The sequence below is a fragment of the Pollicipes pollicipes genome, unplaced genomic scaffold (assembly GCF_011947565.3).
Source record: "Pollicipes pollicipes isolate AB1234 unplaced genomic scaffold, Ppol_2.1 Scaffold_4881;HRSCAF=5763_pilon_pilon_pilon, whole genome shotgun sequence".
In the NCBI taxonomy this organism is placed as follows: Eukaryota; Metazoa; Arthropoda; class Thecostraca; order Pollicipedomorpha; family Pollicipedidae; genus Pollicipes; species Pollicipes pollicipes.
Window position 1 is genome coordinate 8,871,642 of NW_023596576.1, and position 20,061 is coordinate 8,891,702.

Here is a 20,061-nt window from a genome sequence, read left to right on the forward strand (position 1 = left end):
ATGAAGGGCCCTGAGTAAATGAGTCCGCCCAGCATATGAGGCCCCAACAAAAGCGTATGGAGCCTTTCGGGCAAATGGGAAGAATCTGTGGAGGGCCCCTGGTCGATCAAGAGTGCCCAGGCATGTGAGCAGATAGTGCCCAAACAGCAGCGTGGGGCCCTACCAGAAAATGCAAAGAGATCAAAGGCAAAGTGGAAGGCCTCCAAGTGATCGGATTGACCCGGCAAGTAGACTTATAGGGCACCGACATCAGCGTAACGCCTCTGGACAGCGTAATGAGTTTCTCCGCTCAGGGGCTTCACTTTTGCTTGAGACTGTTCTTGGTCGTCTGGAGGCGTAAAGACGTCCAATTTTGTTGTGTTGTATTTGAAAGCTGCCCCAAGCCCCACCGCCTGGTTATGGGCCCGTTTAGAGTCTATGGGTCCCCAAGGGGCGCAAGGGTGAGCACAGTTCGGTGCCTTCCTTTTCCGGATCCGTCATTGGCCCGAGCAGTTTGATAGATGGTACCCCGATAAGAATATAGGGCCACCCATTCAAATAATAAGTACCCAGTACACAATATGGAGGACCCAGGAATAATAGAGTGTGCCAGAGCGAGTTAACAGATGGGACCCCCTGACAAGAGCGTGGAGCTCTTGTCAGGGGGTCCCACGACAAGAGCTCCATATTCAAATAATGAATGCCCACGGCACAACGTAGAGAGCCCAAACGATCGAGTGTGCCCGAGCATGTTATCAAAAGGGGCCCCGGCAGGAGCGCAGGAACCTCCATTCAAATAAGAGACGTCCAGAACCCAGGAAGGAGGGCCCTCGAAAGATTGCGTGTACCCGAGCAGGCCATCAGATGGCCCCGACAGGAGCGTAGGACCCCACATTAAAATACCGAAACCCAATGTGCGGGGCCCCCGAACAATCCAGTGCACCCGAGCAGGTTAACAGATAGGGGCCCCGACAAGTGCATAGGGCTCTCCATCTAAGTAGGAAGTGCTCAAGACTCAGTTTGGATGGCCTCAGACGACCGAGTGTGCCCAAGCAGGTTAACAGATGACCCCAGACAGGAGCGTAAGGCCCTAAGCAAGTGACAGAAAATTGGAAGCACCCTAAACCAATATACATAGATGGCCCATGAGCATATTGTGAGTGTGCGAGAAGATTAACCGTCGCCAGCGTAAAGGGCCCCTGAGCAAACAAGAATACCCTGGTATGTCAACATATAGGGTCCCCGACTCTAGCGTATAGAGCGTTTTGGCCGAATGGAAAGAATCCGTGGAAGGTCCCTGATTTAAAAAAGAGTGCCCCGGCACGATAGCAGGCAGGGCCCCAGCAACAGTGCGGGTCCCTCCGAGTAAATGCAAAGAAATCAAGGGCAACGTAGAGGGACCCTTAACAATTAGGTTGACCACGCATGTTGACCTTTAGGGCCCCCGGAAACAGCGTAAGGCCTCTGGACAGCATAAGCAGTTTTAGGACCTCGCAATCACCACCCTCTCGATCAGTAAGGAATAATTTTTGTCTGCTCGTGGGCTCTTTACTTTCGCTTACACTGCTGCGTTCTGTGTAAAAAATTGTGTCAGTTCGGCCGGCCATGGTCCCATCAGAGCCGAAGTGCCCGTTCGGGGTTTAAGGAGGGCCATGACCCCGTGCCCTCCCCCCCCCCCCCCCACCCGCCCTCTGGATCTGGCTCTGTGGTGCACACGCGCTGCTCATAAGCTCACACCGGTAAGACCAGGCGCTGCGTCAGGCACCGATCCGACGAGCGTTACAGGGACGCCACCAACCGGACCAAGCAGACGGCTCTGGGCGACCACACGCCCCAGAGGCAGTCCCATCCGCGTGAGCCGCGCCTCAGCCGACGTTACGGGGACGCCACCGACTGGATCAAGCAGACGGCTCTGGGCGACCACATGCCCCAGAGGCAGTCCCATCCGCGAGAGCCGCGCCTCAGCCGACGTTACGGGGACGCCACCGACTGGATCAAGCAGACGGCTCTGGGCGACCACATGCCCCAGTGGCAGTCCCATCCGCGTGAGCCGCGCCTCAGCCGGCGTTACGGGGACGCCACCAACCGGACCAAGCAGACGGCTCTGGGCGACCACACGCCCCAGAGGCAGTCCCGTATGCGTGAGCCGCCCCTCAGCCGAAAGCGACCATACTCTGTCGGTGCAGAGATAGTCAACCGCGATGTCGCTGAGGCACTGGCCATTCGTGAACAGCTACCTGAACTGAACACTTACACAGGCACCTGGCCCGAGAAAGCATGAACGAAAGCAGGCTCGAGTGCATTCCCTCAATGGATAAGCATTGCGTATGTTTCACGTGCTGCCTTGAACCACTCGTTTCGCATGTAAAAGTGTTGTCGGCGCAGGTTTTTCCCACAGCTCGTATAGAAGCGGTTGTGCCACCATGCCGTCAGCTGTCTGACTACCCTCACTGACTTACGAACATCTCAGGCAAGAGAATTGGTTAATTTCATACCATAATTTCACACCATGTTTCGTGAGTTCCTAATGCAGCGCCTCTCTCAGTACGTACCGAACATTGGTAAAAAAAATGCCGGCAACGAATAAACCAATGACAGTACAACTCAAGTAAGATGGCTGCCAATCACATTACTAGTCTGTGATCATGCAGCATTTTACCGCTCATTCTCGTACAGCTGCTCTCTAGGTCAAGTTACTATCGATTTATCTCGTCTATTAAGCCCTGTTGTTCGTTGCTAACTAAGCCGACGTTGGCGTTAACCAAACGTTATGTGGAAGACTCCATCGGAAAACATTTTCAGAGTTGCATTATGGACCCGGATCTAGATAAGAAATGGATGGTTGGTCGATCCATGGGCAACAGCAGTAAAAATCCCCTCCACGAGGTCGCTGTAGCCTGTAGCCCTCTCAGATGACCTCAGAAAACACTGCTGCCATCAGCTTTGCTTCAGACGTCTCGGTTCCCTCGTCGGGCTAGAGTGACGTCACGTGTGGTCAACAGGCTACCGTGCCCGCCCTCTGACCGGCGCATTATTCATCAAACGTGTACATAATATAAGCTATTCGGCGTAGTATGCGACGTTGGCATGCGGCACATGGATGTAATATGGCATGTTAAGTTAAAGTATCTTGATACGCTTGAGATAGTTCGATTGGTTACTTTGGCACGCAATTAGAGCAGGTGGGCAGTACAAATGCAACGTACGTAAACCACGCCATTGGTGCTAACCAAGTCAATGTTTTGTGTGTCGCTGTCCAGTTTTTAAGTCATATAACTGGAATGGCTTTCATATGGTTGAATAAATTTCGGAATTTTAACAGTCCGTACGCAAGAAAATGCAGCCTTTTTAAGAGAAGGAGGTTTCCGGATGGACTCCTGCGTACTGGCTTGAAAATAGAAATGATATGCAACATCTTATTCATTCGAAAATGCCCTTTTACGCCACTACCTGTCATATTCGCTGGCATTTGCGGCCAAGTATTTGTGGTGTGCCACGGGCTTTCAGGACCCGCCTCTGCGTGATATGCCATCGATTTTATAAGTCCAGCATGCCAATAAATCACGTAACTTCGACGTTGCGGCTTGTTTCCTGCTAACCAGGAAATAAGTCGCCCCGCTTGCAGTTTTCTACCGTATGAGTTAGCACGTGAAGGTCGTCTGACAACCCGTCCAAACAGTTCCGATGAACTCGCTGCAGTCACACCCTGTCTGCGGGCAGCGTGGGCTGAAAGGATCACCTGCTCTCAACTCAACAAGCAAGAGGAGTGAACACCTCGCTCACTGGACCGTAGCTGTACATGTATCTCTTAAACACACGCTTGTTGAAATCCAACGTAAATAAACAAAAGGTCCAGGGTACCTATATGTCATGCGATGTCCACATGTAAAACACTGCGATCTATGTTGCGTATTATATTGCGCCTCCTTGTGTGTGCCCTTCGCCCAGAAGGCACGCACAATTCACTCACGGGCTAGTTTCCCGTCTTCAGCCGGCTGCGTCTGGGTCTCCAGTTTGAGGGTTCCAGATATCTAGCTGGCGAAACCCGGGTCTCTAGCCGGCGAGCCCCGAATCTCTAGCCGGTGAACCCCAGATCTCTAGCCGGTGAGCCCCAGATCTCTAGCCGGTGAGCCCCAGATCTCTAGCCGGTGAGCCCCAGATCTCTGGCCGGTGAGCCCCAGATCTCTAGCCTGTGAGCCCCTGCCCTCCAGCCGATGAGCCCCAGATCTTCAGCCGGAGAACCCCTGACCTCTATTCGGTGAGTCCAGGTCTAGCTCCCCGGGCCCCCAGCCGGTGACCCCCGGACCTCCAGCCGGCTAGTCTCAGGTCCCACTCACCATCGCGGTGATACAAGCCAGTAAGCTGTTATATCATAGACAACATGCACCCCTGGTTGTCATGTGATGTTCGCACGAATACTTCGTGCGATGGAGGATGAACACGAGGCGAATTCGCGGGCTCTGCAGCTCCTCACCATGCCGCCCCGGCTAGGGGCTGAACATGGGCACCATGCCGCCAGTCAGCGATAACTTCGGGGCCTTGAAAAGGGTATAACGGTTTGAACGCCCATGCCAGGTCATGTGCCATGACGCACGGCATGACGGCACTGCACCAGTGACAACTCCCGTTTTCCTGGCTGAGTTATGATGCCCTTCCGTTCTTCCTCGCATGCCCGTACCCAGGTGAGGGATGACAAAAACGGCTTCAAACTCCCGCAATAGACCCATCCATTCCAAGAGCATTTGGCGCAACGCGTCGACGCATTCGGCGTCGACAACCCTGAGGCGGCAAACCTTGCCTTGGAGTTATGCGCGCTGCCGATGTTCAGCAGCGCCAGTAGCGCTGTCGTGTGCTGAGGCTTCCGCCATTGTCTGTAACGGGGAGCGCATTTGAGCTGACGGGGCCTGCGTCGAACTCTGTCCAACGCTCAGGTAAGCTGCGCTCGGGAAGCTCGTGGATGTAGCACTGCTCGTCTGCACAGGGGGCTCGCTTGGTGTCACTGGACCCCCTGCAGTAACATCGTATGTGTATCGCTGGCGTTGCGCCCCATTTGCGTATGTTGCATGTTCTGTGTTTATCTATATGACATGTACTTACGAGGCGTTAGAAAAGCCACTCGCTGGATTTCGCCAAGGTTCGCAATAATACAATCAGCAGCAGCCGCGCTTGGTTAAGCTGGTCCACCGGCGACGTATGGTTTCTCTCGGACGGATGTGGATGGGCTGAAAAAGACCAAGCCACGTCCTTGTTTCGCCGAGTCGCCAGGAGGCTACTGATATTCTCGGTTCGTTGCGTTTCACCCAAGTGCAAGGGTGGAGCGGATTGCTAGCATAAACCTCTTTTAACACGGCAGCGGAGGATTTCTTCTGCCGGCACGCACGTTGAGGGCCGGCCATTTGGCTCCCACTGAAGCCATGTCCTGCTATTCCCAGTTTGCACCACGGCAACAGCGAATACTTATAATTACAGCGTCGCTCATGTTTATCTCCTCCTAAACCTTACGATACCCAGTAATTTACCTTCGAAACGTAATAAGTTGCCTTAAATAGTAGACCCCTTACTTTGAGGTTTATTCTGCTTTCGTTTAACACGCGACCGGGGTGGTGGGGGGGGGGGGGGGGGGAAGGGGCGGGGCGGGGCAATTTCGTCCCCCTGAAGCTTTTTACAGAATAATTTACGACCGTCGCGTTGTAGCCGCGCAAACCTTTCGTTCATGGACTTCCTCAAAATTAGAGTAGGTCACTACCCAAAATCACTCAGGTCAGTATTGTGTTTTTAAGAACATACCGCCTAGCGTAATCCTTGACGCCCGTTCAATCCAACCTAAACGTAATCCTTGACGCTTGATGCGAAAGTCAAAATAATCTCGTGGGATTTTGGCCACTAAGACCTTCTAAAAGTTAAAATGACCTTTAATGAGCGCCAGTGGACTTTTGCTTCGAATAGGTATCTAGGTTCCAGGCGCTTGCGTAAGGAGGTCTGAGGGCGCATTGGACGATAATCTGGAGTTTGGTTTTGTTTGACCTTGTTTGGCCCAAACGTCATGACCTAAGAACCTCAATTTTTGGCACAAGCGAGAAAACGCAAAGGTCAGTTGATCATGTGAATTTGGAGTATTTAAGTCTCTTCATCTTTGAGATCTCAGGGGTCAGCTAACCTCCCCCACCGGAGCAAAGGGCATTCGACCGGCCACCCGGGCGCGTGTTAAGGGTTTCTCAGCCTCAGCTTCCTGCTGCGCAGATTTGGTTTGAAGGCGTAAAGCCTCCCTTTCGCCTGAGTTTAGCTCTTTCAAAATCAACTTATCGGGATTTAGAGTGCTACCTAACTAGACATGAGGTGCATCCATATGCTTGCATTTGGGATGCCCCATTGACTTGACTTGGGGCACCCATCCAGGTTTGAAGGGTTCAAGAGTGCTTCCATTTGTGGGTTGCCGTCTACCCAGACCTAGAACTGTCCTCTCTCTAAGCTTGTAAGCGCCCTCTTCCTACCGTTGCCGAGTCTAAGTTTAACTTAGATTTTTTCTTCAGTTTGAGGCGTCGCAATGTTTTGGTCCGGCAGGCCTCGGACTTGGTCTTGGGTTTGCTATGTACCTAGGCGACTGAGATCCGGTTGGGTTCATGGTGCTCGTCTATCCGGTCTTCTGAGCGTCGCCCTAGCTGCGCTTGGGGCGCACATCAACGTGCGCCTGGGGTACCTTTCTACGTGTGTGTTGGCGTCCTGCCGCTTATAAGGGGCTTCTGATTGTGCCTGGAGCGCTCCTATATCAACACTTATGGGCTCCATCTGCCTTTATTTAGAGGCGCTTACCTGCTGGTACTAGGGGGCGTTAGCACTGGCGCTTGCTGGCTCGCATCTCTCCGCAGATTCGGCGTACTTCTTTTCTTCTGTTTGGGCACTCCTCTGCCTGAATTTAAAGCCGTCTCTGTACTGGGGCCTGATAATCTCTTGTAGCTGAGCTTGCGAGTTGTGTCTACCTACCCGCCTGGGGGCGCCTCTTGACTTCAGCTTGGTGCACCACTCCGTTAGGATATCCGGGCGCTCCTCTGCTCAAACTGAGATCTTTTATGAAGCATTGGCCACCCTGCTACCTAGACCCTGGTCCTCTGTCTCAGCTTAGTACACAGCTCTGCGCAGGGCTGAGCGACACCAATCTTTGCGAATTTGTGATGACTTTTGTTTTAGTTTCGGGCGCCCCCTGTTTAGTTCAGCGCTACCAATGCATCTAGGCTTAGGACCGCCGCTCTGCGCGGATTATATGGCGTCCTAACGTGTGGCGTAAGACATTTTGGTCTCCTGTGACAAACTTCATAGTTAGTCAACAGAGTGTTAAGGTGGGGAGCCCCGGCTCCCAAGACTACCCTTTGGTGCGCCACTGGACTCAGTAGCAAGTATGCATATGTAGGAAAACAAGCGCGTCAGGGAGGCGATATCTAAGCAGATGCTGGCAACGGGTAATACAAATGGCCTTTGTGAAAGCCAGCGACTCTGTCAACTGCGTCCTGGCCGCGTGGGGCAGGTCACCACGAAACCTCAGTCGTTCGAAACACCACCGCCGATGACTATGGACCTCGGGACATGACAGTCCCGGATCAGGTCAGGACCACCAGGGCCATTTGACAAGCTGGCCAAGGCCATTTGACCAATGCCATTGATGCATTTGCAAATGATGGCACGCTTTAAACAGTGTGAGCGATTGGCACAGGAGTCCGATGTATATATATATATATATATATATATATATATATATATTTGTGTATATATATATATATATATATATTTGTAAATAAATATATGTATATATATATATATATATATATATATATATATATTTGTGCATATATATATATACATATATATATATATATATATATATATATATATATATATATCCATATTACCATAGTCGTCATCGCTGCACCGGCGCGAATCCCATTCATCATACGCGGGAGCAACATTTTGTCTCTTCTACCATGACATCGCCATGGGAAAACGGCACGGCACGTTCTCTCCTTCTTCTTCTTCTTGGTCGCACCGAGGGAGCGTCTAAATGTTTAACTACCTTCACGCTTCACCTCGACTCAGTCACGAGCGACAAAAACGCCTTTTGCCAAAGTGCATAAGGATGCTGGTGTGTAAGGGATCAAGCGTGTAAGTTGTCATGCTTTTATTTCCGACCTAAACAAATACGCCTCCGATCTTTTTCGTTTTCATGTTTCTCATCTCGCTACGTCGTCCCCGACAACATGACACTTAAGAAGAAAATCAAGATGAGCTAGATTTAGAGGCCACTATGGCGGTCAAGTTCTCCGTGCAGTTACGCGCCATATACGCTTTTAAGAACGAGGGGTGGGGTCGCTTGGAGTATGAAATTCGATCCCGGGTAAAAAAGGCTGAAGATCAGGGGCATATCCAAACGGGTAACCAATGCTCGGGCCCTCCTCATGAAGTCCTGAAATGCATTACCAGGCTTGCGAATAAAGGATGAATACACTTAAATCGATGCACTTATGCAACATTAAGTAGATTCAAACCTGAGATGTTGTTTTAACCGCTTCCTGCTCTTAAAGAACACTAAAACGGGGGGGGGGGCGGGGGACCAACAAGCATGCTGAGCTGGCCCTCTCCCCCAGCCATTGAGAAATCCTGCGACGACACGCTGAGGTAACAGGTCATAAGTAACACAAATTTTGGAATAAATAAGTGTTAAGATCTCATATTAATCATACCAAAAATGGGTACCAGCAGACTTAATAGCTCGATTTCATTCTCACAACGAACGCCAAATTGACATCCAAATCGTCGACTGGCTGCATGTCCGTTCCTTCCACAGGCAAGGATAGAGGCTCTCGACGCTCCGCCCCCACACAAGACACGACACCTGATTGGTCATTGCTAAGGAAAGCCGGAACCTCATTGGTTGTGCGTAGTAAACACGCCCGGCGCTTCAACGGAAGCTCACAAATCACACCAGGCGTCCACGCATTGCCTTTTAATCGCGGCTGATATAGATACAGATCAGGTGGGCGCCGTGTCGGGTCTGAGACGGAGGTGGGGCGCGCCAGCAGGACTCCCCTTCAGGACGACGAGCCGCGCTATGGCCGGGCCGCCGCCCCGGCAGACGGCCTACAGCATCGACCGCATCCTGGGGCACGGCCGCCTGTTGGAGGGGACGCCCTCAGAGCAGCACAGTCCAGGTTAGCGGGTACCAACGCCACGGGGGGGGGGAGGGGTCACGAGGGCCATGTGCCATGTCTGCCTCCACACCAAAAACGCATGGTGTTGCAGACGATGTTTTGGTTTTGACTAGTGTGGTTACGATATCAAAATTATAAAGAAATGAGACTGGAAGCTTTCGGTGTTATATCATCTTTGATTGCACCGATTAGTGTCTTGTGGGTTTGGGCGGGGCGTCGAGAGTCCATATCTCTGTCTGTGAAACGAACAGTCATGCAGTCAGTCGACGACTTTTTGGCGTTCGCTGCTGTATGAACTTAGTTTTGATAAATCCGTTGGTGGTCAGGTTCGGATCGAATAGCATCGGCTCCCCAAATGCTGATGTATTTTAGGATTTTTGCTATTTTGAGACCGTAGTCTTTCTCCCGGGGCGCATGAAAAATTTGGTTACAGAAGTTGGGTAGGCGTGGAGGGAGTAGGTGAGGGGCAACTTAAAACCTGTGCCCTTAGAATACAGTCATTGCCGTCTGCCGTACCCCGCATACCCCTCTAGTTATCACTGATCCCGCCCGCGCGCGTCAGGTGGAGCGTGTGTGGGGTAACCAGGGTGTCAGTCGCCGACACGCGCTGGAGCAATAATTGGCTTTAATGACAAAACGGAGGGCAGTTATGAGCGAAAATAAACTACAGTTAGACAGCATACTTGTGCTTCGGTTTCGCTTGAGTATTTGTTGGATGTATGTGTGATGCCATACACCGGAACCGATCTTTTCACCAATTTCTGTCAACTCGGAGCACAAGGTTGCTGTTTAACCATAATATGCTTCTAGACAATAAACCTAAAGTATCGATCATCATCTAGCCCGAGCTGCATGTAGCAACGTTGAATAGAGTGAAACTAGTTGGATACACGATTAGAAGGCAAACCGTCATGGGTATTATTCAAACCTTCCTTCTATGTGTAAGGCACTGTTCCAGAACGGCCAAAAATCGGGACAAACCCGTGACTTTAGCGAGCTGTCATGCCCAGGGGTCACAAGCGCAGTGTCAGGCAACTCAAGAGTGTTTGCCGGCACTCTCCGGAGGCTCCTGACGGAGTCATCTGTGATCTGTGGTCAACACGGTGACGATGGTCACGGTTCGGACCTACGGTGAATGTCACTCGCTGAGCCCCGAGAACCGAATGTTGACCGTCATACCGCCGCGACGGATGGCCAGCACCTCCGTCCCCTGACGCAAACGCGGCGGGTGCTGCTGCTGTTGTTGCACTATTATCACCGTATGATATATCATACAATATAAATAGAATGAAGCCTTAAACCTCTAAGACCTCCGTCTCACTTCCTTCCTACGAATGTAACGCCCGTCGTCCGAGCATATTTTAGGTCACCGTGCTTCCCGGTTCGCAGGTTTTTGCCAAGGAGTTCGCAATTTGTGGTAATCGTTTTTATTCAGTATCACGTATGACACCATAGTATTTTTGTGATGCATCTCCGTGTTTCGCATGGTGTGGGGCCTTCCAGCTGCTAAAGTGAGGTGAGGTGAGGTGAGGGTGGGGGGGGGGGGGGGGGAGCCTAGCTCCTACGTCCTCCTTTGGGTGCATTTTGGTGTTCTTTCACCTAAATTCGTTTAGCATTTCAAGGCCGACTGCAAAGAACTGCATAGCGGGGTTTAACGTTTCCCGTAGCCTATTTTATCATACGTATCGCATTGAAATGTTGGCGATGCCAGGACGATGCCACCCTGAAGTCATTTAAGCGTTGTTACAGCTAAACAACCGCATGTCATCTATCTTTTGCAATGAGTTGGCGGTAAACAGTCCGCTTTTGACTGGTATGGGTGTGGCTCCGTAAGTTGTGTGATACTGATATCAAATTATCGCAATTTTTGCGTTATTTATGTAAGCTAGTGCGATTCCACGAAGCATTTGAATAACGTTTGTATTCTCTGTTGAGTCGACAGTTCATGAACTTTCCAAGTTACATAGCATTAAACAAGTCATATGGTGTACATTTGTTCTGTTCTTCTACAAAAGCGGTTACAATTCTCCCCGTCGATTTCCTTATCAGAGTCAGCACCACGACAGCCCCGCATCCACCCTACCTCAGCCGAGTCCCCTGGCCGATGTTGGGCTCAAAGCCGGCTCAGGCAGCGCAGCTCCCCGCCTGCCCAGCCTCACCCCTGCCGACGTGTCCGCACGCGCCGCTGGAGCTGTTCAGGGAGACCACCCAGCCGAAACCGACAAAGCGGTCCGTCCTATTATGTCAGATCAGGTGTGATTGGAATTAAAAGAGGCCTAATTAGATGTAATCACGTGCGCCGACTGCCGCCGCGTCGGGTGTCTCGCGTAGGTAGCGGGCCGGGCGGGCTGGCCGGCGGGGAGGAAGTGACCGGAGGGGGTGCCCCCCATCACACACACGCACACCACAGGAGCGGGAAGTGAATCGCCGCTATTCCAGCCGCTCACTGCCTGCAGTGTGTGCCTTGTGCGTACAGTGGTTTGGGTTCAGGCAATAATTGATAATGGTGTGCATTACAGATAAGCAACGACACATTCAGTTGCTTTGAATGTGAATGTCTCAATATGTCGAGTCAAGGACGGTGGGGAAGCATAGATTTGGCCGATGGTGATTTCCTTGACTTTTTAATCTCAGGCCAGCAACCGTGAGACTAAACATGGTGACACTCGCAGCGCATGTTTGTGATAAGGGTGTTAAGCTGGCACTGGTGGGCGACATCTTCTTCCAAAGTTTGCGGCAGGTTGTGCTTAACTCTGTTTAGATCGCTGTGCCGGTCAGGACAGGGCAGAGATGACCGTGCGCGGTGGGACAGTCGACTCGCCTCACAGCGTGGAGCCATACTGCTTGGTACTGCAGCCTTTCATTCGGAGCAGGGAACGGAGGGAGGGAGCTTCTGTTTAACAAATGGTGCTTAGACCGCAAGCACCCTGTCTGAGGACGCTGTAATAAAACCGGCTCGATTCGGCTGCATTGTTTCTGAGCTATTAAGACGTCAAGGGCCATTGACGCCAGCTGCCGACCCTCCCCTCCCCGGGACGCAGCAATCATCCACTCGACGGAGGAGAGAAATCGATTTCAGCGTGCTCTTACCCTACCGGATAGTCTCCAGCAATAATTGCATTAGACATCGGTCTTGCAGTGCGGAGGGCTCCAGACGACGCATTTGTCCTGTTGCATTTAATGAGGCGATGTCAGACAAAACCAGATCACAAAACGTGCCAAGCGTGGTGACCCGAAACAAGTGTGCGTAGATGCTGGAATTGTCGCATCTATACCGATGAGAAGTGGGATCATAATCCTCGGGATTAGGTGCTTAATTAACAGGGGTCTAGTTTCCTATGCAGTTGACGAGACTTCAGTCCCTCCTCTTCCCTCCCCCAGTTTTGTGAAGAAGGTGGGTGGAGATCAGAGGAAACACGTTTGCGGGCGTATTTCAAGGGAAGTTGAAATAATTTCTTTCCGGCTCAGCCCCTCGACGCTGTGACAGATGCTGAAGTTCGAAGTTCATTACCAGATGGGCTCGTTTCCTTTATATCCAAGGCATGAAAGCGGAAACATTGCCACGACAGATTGTTCCATAGCGTGGCAAAAAAAAAGTTAAAAAATCGCGAGCATTCTCTGGTTGATAGGCTAAGCTAGAGCCATGGCATGTGCCGCACGCCTGGGTATTGATGTCAGGGATACCAACAATAGACCACACGGACCATACTCGGCGGAACTTCTGAGCCCATCACCAACGAAGCAGTCAAGTCATGCGCCTGCATTTACATGAAACTATCTTCCCGAATAAACCTCATACAAATATCAGCGTTTGGATATGCGCAAATGACAGGTTATCATTATCGCCAAATCAGACCCGTGAACGGAGCCAGAAGCCGCCGTGGCATGCAGCGCGTCAACCGACCCTCGTCTGCCATGTGGTGCAGGTAGCCGGCGAGACTCCGTACCCTCCAGTCGCCTACAGCCAAAAGAGAACACAGACAGAGGCGCCGATGACGCCTCGGGAAAGGAACCAACCGACAAGTTAGAGTAAGTGGTGCACCGTACAGGTGAGATGCGCTTGCGTTGTTCCATGCAAATGCAGACCAGGGCGCAAGCATCCTGTTCCGATTCGCCTTCGGAGGTCAAATAATAAAACTGGCATGGCCGGCCACTTCAGTTTCTCTTTTTTCACATGCATGCAACCAATATTTCGCTCACTGTCGTAATCTCACGCATCAATCGCAAGAATTACAACTATGAATGACAACCGAGATTTGTTTCTGCTTTTCCTGTCTGGCTTCATGTTTAACATTCCGCCTGAAGTCTGTTTGACGCAAAAAGTATCATCAGAAAACCATGTTGTGGGCTTTTAAGGTTGAACTCAGAGCCCTGTGCCGTGTTTGATTTGCATTAGTATTAACCATTTTAACACATTGAACTGTTTTCAGGCGGAAAATCCGTCGCTCGCGGACCACGTTCACCACATACCAGCTGCATGCGCTGGAGAGGGCGTTTGACAGGTCCCAGTACCCGGACGTGTTCACGCGCGAGGAGCTTGCCCTTCGGCTGGACTTAACCGAAGCCAGGGTGCAGGTAGGTGTCCGCTCTGCAGGAGCACAGTTCCATCCATGGCCTCGGCTGTTGTGTGTGCAGCGTGATCAGGAAGTGAAACTGCTCTGCACCGCATGTTGCATACGTGTTGCTGACGACAATACACTATAAGTTATATTTTATCCCGTCATGTCGAATTCGGCAAAGTTAGAGGTAGTTATTTTTGTTTGTTCTTTTGTCTCCCTGTACCAACGCTCACCTAGCAGGTGAAACTCATAGATTTTTCCGAACAACAATGGACGAATGAGGGAGAATTTTTCATACGAGCAGCTCTATACAACACGTTTAGTAGCATGTGTCTGTCCATCTCTCAGTGTGTCTGTCCATCTGTCAGCGTGTCTGACAATCCATCAGCGTGTCTGCGTCTATCAATGTGTCTGTCCATCTGTCAGTGCGCCCGTCCTCGTATTCAGTCGGACATGCGGCGCAGATGTCTGCATTGGACGCGGTGAGGCGCCTAGACGAGGTTGACGCGATAGATTGAGGACGCGGTGCACTGAACGCGGTGAGGTGCCTTGACGAGGTTGACGCGATTGATTGAGGACACGGTGCATTGGACGCACACACACCACCTGTGTGACAATACATGACATAGCTGCACGCCCGTCTGATACCGGTGTCGATAACGTGCTGGACTAGGGGCATGCCAGGTCACCCAACAGAAAGGCGCTTGTAGTATACACGGGGAAATAATGTACACAAGATCGAAGATGTGCACTGAGCAAACGTGTCGTAGTAGTTCGATCAACGATGAATTGGGGTCGTTATTTGCAGGGGGCTGTGAATTGAACAGATAATTGTCAGCTCTGGAACGTTTAAAATGGGAGCGGTCCATGAGCGCAAAACAGCTTTCAAAGGTTAACTGAGAAATGTTGCGTCACAAGGCCGAGCCGATATTAAGTTGTTGGGAATGCTGCTACCGGCATTACCTGCCTTAACTTTTCAAGCAGCGAATCAGGAGGGAGCCTCTGGCATGTGATATGTTCATGTCGGCATAGCTTATAAGTCAGATCGCGTGGTATGTCACCAAGCTGACGTCTTATTCAATCCGAAATTTCTTTATGGTATTTTGTACTTGGCTTTTTGAGACAGTTTCCTGAGACCACAATGAAAATCTACCAATCATCATCCGTCAAATAAAGCATTAGTCCCGATTACGGGGCACTCTGCCACATCGCATGTTTGATAATACACGTTGCATTAGCGCACTGCGCTACGCTTCGAGTGCCGCGTGATTGCCGGCCCATCTCCGATTGAATCAAATTGAGAGAGAGGGAGCCAATTAGCCGTCACATTCAGTCGGCCGATCAGCACGCCCTGCCCGCGTCACTCTTCAGATGGGGCGGTCTTTTACTCGCCCGCCGACTTTAACTACGAACGACGACAAATTAAGCCAGATTAGTTGTATTGTCCGATTTCCTCAATGGAAATGACTGAAAAGGACCAAATTGCCTCGCTCGCTCGTGGAGTAGCAGTTCCGAGCAATTTCCTGGCCTGATACGTCTTTGATTAAATTCTGCAACCAGATGAACGACGAAAAGCTGATTCGGCGTCTGAAATTTTCCTGAAAAGATTACGCGGAAAGTTCAAATGGACTATGGTACAACTGATGAACTTGCGGACTCTCTACTTTCGAGCTCTTGAGTGGAACAATAGGCGTCACAGAAGCGATGAATGCTTCAGTCCCAGTTAGAGCTGAAAGACAGTCCTTGAAACTTCTGCGCTTTAATGTTCACACTAATATAGAAAGTGGAAGGGCGTGCGCATGCGTCAGCAAATCACAAACTGATTCGATAATGTATGGTATTTTTCCAAAACTAGCTTAGCCCAATGTATGGGCCTTCAAATGAAAAACCTTCCGCCAGCAAAGATTAGCATTGTCAAAAGGATTTTAAATTGCATATCATTGAACACACGGCAGAGAAAACTTGACCAACATCTACATAATGCATGGTATCATCAGCTGCGTAACGTTACGTCAATAGCTTGCTGCTCACCTGATATCAGGAATTTTACAAGTAAACGGAAATTATTGCCATAGTGTGCAAATGCGCATTACAAAAAATCCCCATGTGTGTACACGGGCTTCGCCATACATATCAGAGCTGCCATCAAGTCAAATGCTTAAACGTCTGAAATTCACCATCGCTAACGTGGCACAGTTGAATGAGTAACGTTGAGATGGTTCGATGTACCATACTATAAGACGTGCTTTCTAAATGAGACTACTGCTCACCCATTCGCCGCCAAATATCATGCCCCACTGGTACGAAGTCAACACAGCGGTCGCCAGACAGCCTCACACGGTTGTTGGCATCAGGCCCACAGATGTCGCACATGGATATCGCAGTCACATGGACAGATCCTTGAGATGCTTATTCTATGACACCATGCATCGCGGCGATTTATGTAAATGATTGAGAATAGGTACTGTCACCGAAGACCCAGAAACTTAACCGCCTAAAAGGTGTGTTTTCGAACGAATTTGGCTTACTTTTTAGTAACTGCAGTTATTTTTAGCTGTTGTTTTCCTTATCAACCTGTCCTTTATTCCGACAGCGCAGTAACAATGGACTGTAGATTTGATGCCCGTTGAAGATACGCTTAGCGTTCTCCTTTTTGCAATATTTCGGCAAAAATACTGAGCAGCAAAAAAGCACTATGACCAAAGAAAGTTAAGGGACTAAAGGATTCACAAAGAGATACATTAACGAAAGACCGGATTGGTTCGAGTAAAATCGCATTGATCTTCGGGCTTCATCCGCCTCGTCACAGACTTACGGAGATAAGAGATAGGCACATGCATGTAAAAATCGTTGTGTCAGTGATGCAATATATTCACAGGTGTGGTTTCAAAACCGAAGAGCCAAGTGGAGGAAACGTGAAAAATACGCCGGTAGAAGTAGTCCTAGCACTATCTTTGTCAACCGATTCACCCCGGGTAAGCAAGCTTCACCCCCCCCCCCCACACACACAAACACGGGCCGCCCTGAAAAGCGTGCGCGAGTGCGTGGGGCAGGGTGAGGTGCACAAAGGTTGCTTTAGAAGATTTTCTCTTACGCCATGCTTAATTTGAAATGTTAAACCTTGTTGAAAACATGGTGAATTCTGCTCTCCGGCTGTTCTCAATGTGGCGGGGATGGCTGACCATCTCCGGATACACACGGACATTTTGTAAGTTGTCATCTGCAGGACAGTTATTTTGTCATTCAACTCTTCAAAAACTTTATATAGCGTATTTGCACTTTCAAGGGCAAACGTTGCAAGAAGATATAGATAAACTTCCTTTTCGCCCACCGTGACCACTTTCAGCGTGGTCCTAACTGTTGCTGTGTTGCCACAGGAGGCGCCGAGGCGGCGACAGCGGCAGCAGCGGCGGCGGCAGCGGCTGGGCTGGGCCCAGAGGCCGGTCTCTGCCGGCCCGTGCCGCTACTGCTTCCGTCGCTCTTTCTGAGCTCCCTGCGGCTGCCGCGGCTGCTTTCACTGGAGCCGGGCCACCTCGGCCCGCCGGCTCTGGCGGCTGCCGGCCGGCACACGGCGGGTTTCGACCCCCGGCACCCCGGCAGTCTGCGGACCGTGCGACGCTGAGGTCGGGGCTGAGGCCCGCCCCCTCAGCAGACGGCGGGGCTCGACCCCCGGCACCCAAGCAGTCTGCGGACCGTGTGACGCTGAGGTCGGGGCTGAGGCCCGGCCCCTCAGCAGACAGCGGGGCTCGACCCTCGGCACCCCGGCAGTCTGTGGACCGTGTGGCGCAGAGGTTTGCTCCCTCAGCAGACTTGATCGTGACACGCGGCGACCCCTGGACCGGATGGCGCTGAAGTTCACGGCTTCTCGGCAGGTGGTGGGGCACGACCACGCCCAGTCATGGGACCACCGGCGCCGGCGCATTAGTGTGGTGTCGTGAACGCCAGCAGGCTGGGTAGTGCTAAGTCTTTGGTAGACAGTCAGCGATGTGGGAGACACCGGTTTGATCATGTTCTGTAACTAGAACGGTGGCTTAATGACAGAACACTCACCTCGTGAATGAAAGGACATGAGTGTCCAGTACGACGCATGCTTGCAGCCTCCCAGGTTCGAGGCATGCGTGCAATCTGACGTTTGTACCGGTCAGGCACCCAGGCTTGTTTATCCGCGGCGAACTGTTCGCTGTAATGTCCAGGTGACCCGTGTTTGCCCCAGGAGCTGTAACTACAGCAAACGAACTGTGTTTGCTGCAGGAGCTGTAACTGCTGCAGACGAACTGTGTCTGCTGCAGGAGCTGTAACTGCTGCGGGCAAATTGTGTCTGCTGCAGAATCTGTAATTACAGCAGACGAACTGTGTCTGCTGCAGGAGCTGAAACTGCAGCAAACGAACTGTGTCTGCTGCAGGAGTTGTAACTGCTGCAGACGAACTTGTCTGCTGCAGGCGTTGTAACTACCGCAGATGAACTGCTGTAGCGAACTGCTGTAACTGCTGCAGGACTTGTAACTGCCGCAGACGAGATGTGCATGTTGCAAGGGAGTTATGCATACTTCAAGAGAACTCTCAGGCTCACTCTGTTTCAGTTAAGTCGTGTCTACGTCGTCAGGAGATTGTTCGAAGCGTGCCCACCATCTGTCGCACCTGGAACCAGACGACAGTTGACTGCGTCATGACGCACGGCTTCAGTCGGTCAGCTTGTGTTGGCCACTGATACTTAGCTGTCAGATCGAAATGCAACGTGACGTGTAAGGTACGGATCGACAGCCGAAGCAAACGGCTCGGGGTGCTTGGCTGCAATAAAGTGACATAAAGAAAGTGACAGTTTTAAAAGCTGCAGTTCATCGAGATAGTCTGGCGTGTAAGGAGAAAAGGCGTACACTTCCAAATTCCCCATCAAAATAGGAACCAGGGCCAAATCAAGTTGCTCAACATGATAAAGGCACGACAAAGATGTCGAACTAATTCATTGATCTCACAACAGTCTTCTGTATGCGTGACAGTATATGGCTGCGTGTCACATAACGATGTACTCGAGGTTTCCGGGGAAGCGCACGGCCAACAAATTACTTCGAACATGTAGAAAGCTGGTCACTTGGCCTCGCCATGTTGGGAAGCTACGGACATGCGAGGAATCGTCGTACGTTGTACTGGCTCCAATCGCAAAGGGTGCTTCTTTCCTCCTGGAAGCATGGCTGACAGCGTGGCAAGATCAACCATGAGACATCAGAAAAACTGCCGGACATGTTTACCAATGTGATCTGTAATTGCTGAAATGTATCGGGCATGCTCATATCAGAACGGCTTGCTTTCATGATGAAAGAGACGAGTTAATTATGAAATATTTAACAATATCTGCGTCCTCAGTCCGAGTCATGGCCGTCGAGACGACAACAAACGGAAAATGTTCGGATCGGCGATCGATTTGCGATTTTCTTAGCATTGTGGCGCGGTTTATTTACCTATCTACATTAACTGTAGCACTTACAAAGAGTTTTGAAATCTTCGCTTTTTTCGGGAAATCCTGAGAGCAACTGCTCTTAAGGAAACCAGATCAGTCGAGGTAAATCGGTATTATTGCTCAATGTTCTGACATGAGCTGGCCGCCGCCTGTGATGCTCGAAATGCTTGGAAAATGAATGAAAATGAAAATTCCTTACAAATGGATAGACCAGTTGCTGATGAATCAATAAGGGAATAGGAAACGAGATATGTGGCAACTAAACGTTTCTATTTACCGTCTCATCCAACCCCTTCCATTGAAATCCATCGTATTCAGCTGACATTTGTATATTGTTCATCAGTCTTATATTCTGTCAAGCCCGATGTTTTCTTCCGATCACCACTAATCAATCCCTCATACCCTAACAGATCTCCCTTTATCTGTCTTCTTTATTGACAATCCAGCCCGCTAAACAAACCGCACGAACCCTCCGCGGAGACGCGTCCGTCCCCGTCTATTAGCGCCGGCTTACGACAGGGGCCGGCCTCAACCCTGGGGTTTGGCGCGGCTTCCATTGAACGCGCCGAACTACATAGCGGCGACAGAGTATCGCCGGTCCTGAATACAGGCCAATCACAGGGTGGCCGGGCCGGGGCCGAGCCGGCGCCGTTCGCGTCGGGGTCGGACGGTCGGCGCGGCGGCCGGGCCGGGGGCCGAGGGCGCCCCCGCCCCCCGCTGCTCCAGCTATTGTCACCTCACAGCCCCGCTGGGTACGGCGGGCCGTGAAAGCGCATGCAAATGGAATGTGTGGGGCGACAGAACAGGCTAGAAAAGTAAATAAAGCGAGATATACGTTTGAGGAAGGGCTCCAATTGGAAAACGCACCGGA

At 51.0% G+C, this 20,061-nt stretch overlaps 1 protein-coding gene across 1 annotated transcript; it reads left to right on the top strand.

The window, feature by feature from the left end:
- The first annotated feature begins 417 nt into the window (after window positions 1–417).
- On the top strand, window positions 418–17,673 carry LOC119099760 (aristaless homeobox protein-like). Its single transcript, XM_037222823.1, has 5 exons — window positions 418–440; window positions 1,765–2,120; window positions 13,103–13,205; window positions 13,607–13,751; window positions 17,608–17,673. The coding sequence occupies exons 1-5, from the start codon at window positions 418–420 to the stop codon at window positions 17,671–17,673; spliced, it is 693 nt and encodes a 230-aa protein (XP_037078718.1).
- Window positions 17,674–20,061: the final 2,388 nt, after the last annotated feature.

Excerpts from the sequence above, each read along its gene's own strand:
- LOC119099760 (XM_037222823.1), top strand. The coding sequence starts at position 418 with ATGGGTCCCCAAGGGGCGCAAGG. Across the intron at positions 2,121-13,102 it reads CCAGAGGCAGTCCCGTATGC|GTAGCCGGCGAGACTCCGTA; the intron begins GTGAGCCGCCCC and ends CATGTGGTGCAG. Across the intron at positions 13,752-17,607 it reads TAACCGAAGCCAGGGTGCAG|GTGGTGGGGCACGACCACGC; the intron begins GTAGGTGTCCGC and ends GCTTCTCGGCAG.